Source organism: Syngnathus typhle, linkage group LG11 (genome assembly GCF_033458585.1).
Source record: "Syngnathus typhle isolate RoL2023-S1 ecotype Sweden linkage group LG11, RoL_Styp_1.0, whole genome shotgun sequence".
Lineage (NCBI taxonomy): Eukaryota > Metazoa > Chordata > Actinopteri > Syngnathiformes > Syngnathidae > Syngnathus > Syngnathus typhle.
In genome coordinates this window covers 8,313,552-8,323,387 of record NC_083748.1, presented here as the reverse complement: position 1 = coordinate 8,323,387, position 9,836 = coordinate 8,313,552, and the positions used below count along the sequence as shown (strand labels likewise).

At 42.4% G+C, this 9,836-nt stretch overlaps 2 protein-coding genes across 2 annotated transcripts; both read right to left on the bottom strand.

Annotated features, from left to right (window-relative positions):
* Positions 1–253: 253 nt before the first annotated feature.
* LOC133162148 (mitochondrial intermembrane space import and assembly protein 40-like) lies at positions 254–2,354 on the bottom strand. The gene is made up of 3 exons (XM_061291138.1): positions 2,156–2,354; positions 1,781–1,879; positions 254–1,538 (listed from the first exon to the last, which is right to left on the bottom strand). Exons 1-3 carry the CDS (start codon positions 2,175–2,177, stop codon positions 1,207–1,209), a joined length of 453 nt encoding a protein of 150 aa, XP_061147122.1. The 5' UTR covers positions 2,178–2,354; the 3' UTR covers positions 254–1,206.
* Positions 2,355–2,624: 270 nt separating this feature from the next.
* On the bottom strand, positions 2,625–7,024 carry LOC133162146 (protein transport protein Sec61 subunit alpha-like 1). The gene is made up of 12 exons (XM_061291136.1): positions 6,865–7,024; positions 6,058–6,125; positions 5,885–5,950; positions 5,708–5,786; positions 5,272–5,403; positions 5,081–5,190; positions 4,814–4,967; positions 4,574–4,734; positions 4,253–4,450; positions 3,979–4,170; positions 3,829–3,905; positions 2,625–3,580 (listed from the first exon to the last, which is right to left on the bottom strand). The coding sequence occupies exons 1-12, from the start codon at positions 6,869–6,871 to the stop codon at positions 3,394–3,396; spliced, it is 1,431 nt and encodes a 476-aa protein (XP_061147120.1). The 5' UTR covers positions 6,872–7,024; the 3' UTR covers positions 2,625–3,393.
* Positions 7,025–9,836: the final 2,812 nt, after the last annotated feature.

The window sequence follows — 9,836 nt, the reverse complement described above, 5'->3', positions numbered from 1 at the left end:
GATTAAATTACTTCATCACTTTGGTAGTGGTGATCCAAATTACAAAAAGCTTGAGGTGACCATCAGGCCAAATGAAAAAGTCTTTACAATGGAGCCGAAGAGCAATGCCCAAAGATTGGCTTAGCTCAGATGTCATGGATAGTGAAATTCTGTTTCTGGGGCGATTCTCAAAACAAGGACCTCATTTAACGACGTGGTGGTTTGACTTTCAACATTCACTTCGCAGTGCTGCAGCTTTCTTTGAGTCAGAGAGTCAGAGTTAGAGTCAGCTTTATTGTCAATTCCTTCATGCCAAGACACACAAAGAAATCGAAATGACATTTCCCCTATCCCACGGTGACGAGACACAGCACACGATTAACATACAAGTAAACAACGGGGGAGAGAGTTCAGGACCCCAACAGGCTGGAGATCACAAACTTCGCCAGAGGCGAGCAGTGCTTGCATCCCACCACAGAATCCCGGCACCATTCGTCACGGATGTTGGTCGGCGGACGGACAAAAACTAAAATGTAGTGGTTTTAGTTATTGTATACATTATACGCAGACAAAAAAAAAATAATCAAGGATGCCGATAATGTTAACCAGAATCTTTTTGTTGTTGTTGTTGTTTCAGATGAAAAAAGAAACGCTCGAAATAATAATTAATTTAACATTTTCAAGAAACTGGTGACCTGGCAGCGACAAAGCAAGGGAAATAGTTTTAAATTATTCGATCAAACATTATCACACAAATCACAAAGGGGGCTGGAAATATAAATTTAAATCATTTAAATTGTTTACCTTACACAAGGGGAAGAAACAAACTTGTAAGTTTGACAAATACAGAATTTGTATTTGCCTATGAATGGCATGTAAGGCAGTATAGAAGTGGTTCTGAGAGCTGTGGTGTTAGAATGGTTTGTGTTGTAATGCACAGAATGGTAGTCCAACTTACAAGTAAGCTCATTTGGAAAGTTTGGAAATGCGCTTTGTTTTTTTTCTTTTTTTCCACGGGACTTTCCAGGAATGGTTATGCATATTCACCACCACAATACCATACATATATACTTCTATTTCCACTTCAAGTCATTTTCTGGTGCTGCCCATGAAAGCCTCCACAGTACTGGCAGGCCTTCTTCAGTGGTTCTAATGACTAGAGGGCATCAAGTGCTACACAGTGTTTTGCACACTGAGATTTAAGAGCCTGTGGATTGACGGATGATTTTAGCTGGTAGTCTGGCTGGCTGTTGGTGAGCTTAATGGAACAGAGTCAGTTTGCGACGATAAGGCGGTGCCCTCAGTGGAGTCGGAAGCAGAGTTTGCTTCCGGCTGGTTGGAACTTTCTTTGTCTTCCTCCTGAGGATAGAGCTCAGGGTACCTCTGCATGCACTCTTGCATGTTACGGAAGTGGTCGATGCACTCGGAGCCCTTCACCTCCTCCTTACTGTAGTGGAAGCAAGAGAAGGCCTCCTTGAACTGAGCGCCGCAAGGTCCGCTGGCCATGCCGCCCAAGCACGGGCAGTTCCAATTGATGGCGCCATCGGGTAGGATGAGACCTACAGACACACAAAACCACAGAAACTTCTTAGATGTGAAGCTCATTTAAAATCAATGGAGGAGATGTCACGGTGGGTTGTTTCATGTGTTTCATAAATGTAGGCACATTCAGGATTCCATGAAGCTACCAATAAGTGACTGGACTGTTTATGCAAATAAAGATATGTTTACACAGACAGGAAGTGACCCTGTGGTGTAACAGAAAAAAAATATAGAGTTTCTTACATATAAAATTACGAACCTTGTTCCTCATAAGGATCATGTGGATCTTCTGCAATCAGCTCGGCATTGCTGGGGGCCTCATGGTCCTCCTTGGTCACAAAGATAATGCGATCTTTGCCTGAAAACAAACAATGAAGTTAAAGCTACGAAGTGTCACGACTAAGGATGCAGATAATTGATTAAAAAACTGAACATAACAGTAGCAATTTTGTTCAATGAAAGCAGGCGTGTACTGTGAACAAAACGATAAATCCACTATAAATCCACGAGACGCTTAAGCGAATCGAATCAGTAAGACATGTCAGGGGGCAGTAGAAAGTTAGCTTAGCATGGTAGCACCACGGTGACATTGCACAGACACGCGCTCAAATGAATGAACGCTCAACATCTTTACCTTCTTGCCTGCAGTACGACATGTCGGCCACTCTTTGCGTCCGTCCAACCTCGACCGGCGAGGTGAAAGATAGCCAGCCCGAGACAAAAGACTCCACAAAGGAGAGGATTTCATCTGACAATCGGGTCTGACTGATAGCCTGCGCCTCTGCCACAGCTCTCAACTTCTTGACCTAAACTGCTTGGACGGCGGCGCAGTGTGATGACGTCACGTAGGTTGACCCTCGTTTGGTAGGGAGGGGGTACTTATTAACACGGGTTGATTTATTGTAATTGGGCTGTTGTTAGAAATAGTACTCCCTGTAACTTTGCTTGGGGAGGGTTAACCTGTTCAACCGTGACATAAGAAAATGCCAACAAATTAATTTATTTGTTGATTACTAGTCGATTTCTCTGCCCTTTAAAACGAGACGATTGTAAAAAAAACTGACATGAAACAAAAACTTTCAATGAAAGCAAAGAATTTCCAATTGTTGGAAAAAAAAAAATTTAATAACACAATTATGTCCGGTACGTAAGAGTAAAAACCAAAATGAACCCCCCCTTTGCATCCATATAGAACCCACCCTCTTACTGACCATTCGGGCAGTTTTGTGCAGTGATTCAGTCTGGGAATTACAGAGCAAGACAGTGCAGACTATCACTTAACTGTACCAGCCAGTGATATAGGACAAACATACCATGTCCTACATATGACCAGAGTGAATATGAACAGTCCACCATAGAGAATATAAACATAAAAGTAAATGTTGGCAACTTGCCTAGATAACAGAAAATACATTTTGTTCATAATCTTCACATCCCGCTAACAAATCCCCATGAACACTTAGCATGATTGCTAACATGGCTTTCCTTAACACATCCAAATGCTTGAAATTTATGTCTTGCCGTAGTGTTCTTAGTGGAAAAACGACCAAAGTGAGTCTAAGACAGCACCACACACTCGTGTGTGTTTTGGGATTCTTCACCTGACAAAGCAGTTGGTGGGCAGGTGAACCCACCGCGGATGGTTGCGGGTGGAAGAAATGGCTAAAGACACTAAAAAGCTCAAAGCAGAGGGAAAACAATAATAGCTCTCTTGGCCATGCCAGAGAAACAAAAGGTGTAAAAACATCCCTGATGCAAAATGAACTGATTGTGCAAATTGCCCCCCCCCCCCCACCCAAACAAAAATAATAGGTCAGAACGTAAAATTGCGACACGGTATTGAGGTGCTGTATATCGTTGACTTGGCATTTTCTAAAAGAGCAGTGCTCCCATGCTTCCCATTTCGCTTTGCTCTTTCACAAAGATCTCAAAGTACTGGTAGATGATGGTCACAGCCAAGAGGATTCCTGTGCCGGAACCGATGGCTCCCAGGAAATCAGCCATGACTGATAAGCCTCCTATACAAAGGCCACCAAAGGCTGCAGCAGTGGGAATGTACCTGCAAATGAGAGAGAAAAAAAACAAATGTAATTGTGGCTCAATTTGCTCACGACAGAGTTAACCCAGGTTTATCGTGAGTGACCATCTGCAAACAACCAAATCAAAACTTATAAGGATAAAAAAAAATCCACCTGGTGCACTTTGCAACTTAAGAAGAAAAAAAAAATCACTGGGAGCACATGGGTGTGAATGATGAATCGCAAAAAGAGAAAAAACATTTTGCACGATTCTGAGGCTGATCTTTACCTATTCAGCTCATGCACCATGGAAGTCTCTCTGTGTCCCCTCATCACCATCTGCTGCTCTTTCAGCTGCTTAGCCACCTGAAGTAAAAGAAGAACATGAAAACAAGTCCTTCATAAAATGTACAGTGGCGCGTTGGCCCACAAAACATACATCTTTGGCAGAGGATCCCGAAACTTCGATCCAGGTCTTGGAGAAGAAGGCACAAGAGCCGAGCATGAAGACAATGTAGATGACGGCGTGGACCGGGTCATCCAGAACAGAACCGAAGGACTCCGGAGGAGACAGGTAGTAGCACAAGCCACCTACTGGGTAGGCTCGAGCTGGTCCACCAGTTGATGTGTCCTAAGAAATCAAATTTGAGATGGGCCTGTCCCGTCTTGCCGCATACCTTCACGGACATTAAAAGACATTTTTCCCCACTTACAGACCACGTTCCCAGGAGGTTAACCAAGAAGTTCCCACTGAAGCGCGTGGACAACATTTGGGAGATGACGTAGAGATTGGAGACCAAAGCCGACTGCAGGATGATGGGGATGTTTGAGGTGTAGAACAGTTTGATAGGGTAAGTGTTGTATTGGCCGCGATAGCGTGCTGACTTGATCGGGAGGTCCACCCTGAAGCCCTGATAAGGTCAATGACATACATTCAAAGATAATTATTACTATATACATGAAGTTTCTTTCTGATCTTATCAACTATCTGGGTTTTCTAATCTGACAAGATTAATTTCATTCTTTGTGCCTACCTGGAAGTATATGACCACTGCGAACACGAAGACCGTGGCAATGAGGTTCATGAGGTTGGGCAGGTTTTGTCTGTAGAAGGCTTCTCGCAGGGCGCGGACCTTGTCCGTGCGAGTGGCCAACAGATGAAAGAGGGCGATAATGGCGCCCTCAAATTCGGTGCCTGTCCAAATGAGATGATGACATACATCACCATCCCGTTTGACATCTGGTCAATGCGTGCGGAAAAAAAGCGGCCAAACCTCGTCCAGTATTGACAGTGGTGGGGCTGAAGGCCTTCCAGACAATGGTCTCACAAATGTTAGTGGCGATGAAAAGAGAGATACCAGAGCCCAGACCGTAGCCTTTCTGGAGCAGCTCATCAAGCAAGAGAACTATCAGACCTGCAACAAAGAGCTAAACAAACACAGATGGTCTCAGCAAATGCATACTGCATGTCAAGCCACAAATTCTTAAAATCTTTCTGTTGTAAGCAGAGTTCAAACAAGAGGATGATTCTTTGTTTTCACCTGGATGATGATGAGTAAGCATATTCCAGCACCCATCTCTGAAGGGTCGCCATACATGCCAGTCATGACATATACGATGGCCTGTCCGATGGTGATGATCATTCCAAACACTGCAATGACGTATCGGATTATTTATGATTGCAAATGCATGAAAAATTTAGTTCAAAAAATAGCTTGTGAAAAACACATACATTTCTGGGCGCCATTGAAGAGAGCACGGTCCTTGGGGGTGTCTCCCACCTCAATGATCTTGGCGCCGGCAAGCAGCTGCATAATGAGGCCTGATGTGACGATGGGCGAGATGCCCAACTCCATCAGAGTACCTGAACATGCAAGTTTAATCAGCACAAGTCGACCCTAACACTGACAACCTTTGACCCATTGCGTGATAATGAAAACGCGTCACGACTGATAAAGAGTAAAGAATTTGCTGGTCTTGAATGGATGACAAAGTTTAACAATTTCTATAGTGATTGTTCTCATTAGTGCCGTGGTGAAACTATGCTAGCTGACTTTGACGTGAGAGATGGTGTATAATATGGACTGGTTGCAGAATTATAAGGTAGATGTTTTTACCACGAGTTGACAATGCTTTGACAAGTCAAACCACATATTTAGTTCAAGCACCTCGGTTGGAAGCCAGAATGACTCTCATCCAGTAGAAGGGATCGGCCGAATCCGATGACATGATGCCAAAAAGAGGGATCTATTTTATAGGGGGGAAACATTGTCACAAACAAACAACATAAGGAAAAAAAAAAACGATTTAGAGGCTATGGAAAGCTATAATATGAATAAACTCACCTGGCAGCACACCAGGAAAATGAACAGTGTGATGGCTGTCCATAGTACTTTTTCCCTAAACTGAATCTGTAAATTTCACAACAATTGCTATAATTAATAATAATAATAATAATAATAACAATAATAATAATAATAAATTGATCATACATGCAACATACGTAGGACAAGCTTACCTTTCTTTCTGGTTTCTGGATTTCCGGTAAGACCGCACAGAACGGCTTAATGACCTCCAAAAATTTAACTGCAAAAAAATCGCAATAAAGTTTGTTTAGAACAGCCACGGTGAAGTCTGTGTTCAATATGTTTCGATACTACGTGACCTTCTTGTGCATGCTACGTCATCACTAAACCAGCGGTTGCCACACAAACAAAATGTGAATTGTCTGTTCAGTCATAGATGCGATCGGAATTGCATTTTATTTTAAATCGGTGCTGAAGTAATAAACGATGATTTTGAAACAACAACAAACAAACACCTTGTTTGCTGGTCCTGAACATTTTACGTGGTAATGTCCAGGCAACACACAACGGAAGTTTGACAGTCGTTAAATTTTCTCATTAAATCCCTTTTAGGCTGCCGGTAAAAAAAAAAAAAAAAAAGGTTTCGAAGAAATAAGCAAGAAAAACAATCTCACATTAAATACAATTTTAACGTTGCAAGACTTTAGCGTGTGGCTAACTAGCATTCAATAACAAGCATGCTGTAAAATGACTTAAAAACTCTAACGTCAGATAAAATCGACGATGTTATCACGCAGTGTTTTACTTATTAAACATTATAGTGTAAACGCAAGCTAAAAACTTCCCAAGTAGCTCTGGCGTAAGCTAGCTCAACTTGCCACCTACTCAGCCAAGGTTAGCCAATTAGCATGCCGACCATCCTCTTTACATTTGGCACCGCTCACGAGAATAACCGCAGCTAATCGTACACTACGAACGACAACCGACATTTTGAGGTTATTGCGAGAATCCATACTTACTTCCCATGGTATCCTCGGGTCGATTCCAGCTAAGTTAGTGCTACCAGTTGTCGTGTTGCCTTGAGTCAGTGTGGCTCCATCCAGCAGCTCGTTGAGAAAAGAGCGAGCAGTAGAGACACGTCACCACACCAGCCGCTAAACACACGTCACTCCTCCAGCGGCACACACTACTCCGTGGATTAAAAATCGATAGTACAAAACAAAACAAACTGACAAAAAAACACTTAAGACAAGAGATATAATTGATGTATACAGGCGAGCGATTTGTTTTATTTTGTATATTTGAAATTGGGTTTGTGACGTGGATGTCGCCACATCTCTAGAGGGCGCACTAGTCTAACATGGGCCGTAAACCCTTCCGCAGTCATGAACACTAGAAGAAGACTTCTGTCGGCTCGCTGTTTTTACATATATTTTTATTTTCGTGTTTGAGTTCAACATTATTATTGATTTATTTTTTATGGTGACATTTTTGGCCGTCAATACAATTTAGCGCTAAAATTAATTTAACCGAGTCTACAACAGACGAGGGTCAATTACGTCATTAAACCACTAGATGGAGCCATTTCCCTAGTCTTAAAAAAGAACTGTGACGTTTGTTTCGTTTGAACCAACAATAAAATGTCATAGGTCATTGTGACCCATTGCATTTTTAACCAAAGTTACATTCCGACTATGTTCAATTTATATTGAAACACCATACAAGGAGAATATATGCATTAGATTGAAAAAAGAGTCCAGGACGTGCACAGCCACAAATGGAGCGGTGTAGAAAATGCATCGCGGTTGCATGCAGTTAAGAGATGTTTGCAGTTGTAGGCTACTCAGGCAATGTATTGTAGTTGTATTTTGCTTCCACTCTACGTCTGTCATCAAAAAGTCTTTTCAACCAAAACAAAACAACGTCCACAGAGCCAGAGGAGGGATGTCCCAGAGCGTGCTGGTGTGCTCCCAAATAAAGAGACATTTGTTCATACCGTTGCGTAATAACCACAGGCCAGGGTTGTTCGCTGACATGAAGGTGAGGACAAGCAGTCTATCACTTGTTCAATACTTGTGTTATTCCCACAACATAGAGCCTCTGTTATTGTTATGGAGTACTTGCTTTAAAACATTTGAATTTTTAGACTTTTTAGGATCTTTTTCAAAATGTTTTTTATACAAACTTTATTTCAGATTAAATAACATACATTTGATCAGCCCTATTAAATAAAATGAACACTAAATATTGTTGAACTATTTGTCTCTGTCCTATCACTGATGCCAATGTTAAGTTTTGTTTTAAATTTAGGGCTTTTTTGTATGTTAAAATGACTTAAGCAATAGCATTCCTTTTATTTATATACTGTACATACATTACATAATGCATCATAACTCACTGTATGAAATCTCTGACCAGACTTTGGAACGTGCACACCCTGACTGCTGATCTTCACATACATATGTGTAACTCAACACATGTGCAGCCTGCGGAGTGACGCAAATTTGACCAAGGCTGCGATTTTAATATGCAGCGACTCGGCTAATTGGTGCTCTCTCTTTTTATTTTTAGAGGTGACTCAATGCAAAAGGTGCATGTGGTGATGTGGAGACCATATGTGTTCAAAAGTCATCAGAAGACAAGTCTGGCAGTGAAGCTAAACTAAACTATTTGGTCAGTTTACTTAATCCAACGACATGCTAAAAGCATGTACGAACACACAAAAGGATACCAATTGCTTCTTTCATGCAAACATGCACGACATGACAACACGTCACAAGCAAAGAAAATGTCATTTAATTGTCCTGAAATCATATCAGACCAGACTAGAGTCTATTTTCCAGACAGGCCACCATATTAATCCCCAACTAATCCAATTGAAGTCCGGCCGCGGAACAAGAGGAAGAGTATAGCGCCCAGCGACCGATTTTACATGCCAGAGTCTTTCATCATTTGACCTTCAGGCTAAACTGGAGCAGAAGGGGCAATCGAGAGCTAATCTGTGCCTCAGATAATTCATTAGAGGAATTAGGAGGTCAGTGTAAATGAGCCAGGAGGGAGCAAGCGCGTTAGCGTGCGTGCGGGTACGACCGCAGCCCGAGGCCGTGCACGCAGACGCCTGGCCTAACGTCACTGACTGTCTTATATAACGCTCTAATTATGACACTACTCTCAATCTGGCGGTGCAAGGTGTGAGCTTTCGCGAAAAGCAGAGCACACATGGCTATCCGGGATGAATTTGAGCATTTCCCCCCGCCTTCCAATTGAAATCCAAAAGGGACGTTTCTCAGCATACAGCGCATGCTTGCACACTAAGTAGTGTGCCAAACAATGGAACAATTCTCTGATGGCCATGAAGGGACGATCACATGTCGGACCAAGCTGGCCAAGGTGGGATGCTCGTGACCTTCTTGCATGAATGTCCTGGCCTAATAATGTTTAATAAAGCATTCCTCGTTTTACCAGTGCGCTGTAGTTTCTTGCGAGTGAATGATGATGATGAATATTAAGCGCACATGTTGGGGTGAAAGGAGAATATGTTGTCCCAAAAATCTTTTACACTATTGCCTTCCCTCTTGTCGCCATGGTGATAAATATATATATATATATTTTACCCACTGTTACGCAACTCCTCTACTTTCAACAGTGCTAACCCTTACAAAGCGAATGGGCCAAGGGAAGGTACACACATTTATTTACGCACTGTAGATGTGTGATGGCACGACTATTGAGGTTTTGTGTAACATACAATTGCATGGCCACTGACTCTGTCACACGGAGCACATGATGACAGAATGGGATCATTTTGATGGGTAAAAACAGCCCATGAGTGACCCTGCCCAAGCTGTTACATAAGGCACCACCACCCCGTCCCAGCTTCCCAGTTTTTCAGTGGAGAGTCGAATGGAGCTTATCTCCTGCATCTCCCTTCCTCTCGTCTGTCATTTTCACTCCCAAAAGAATATCCTATGCTTGCCCTGCTATTGGGACT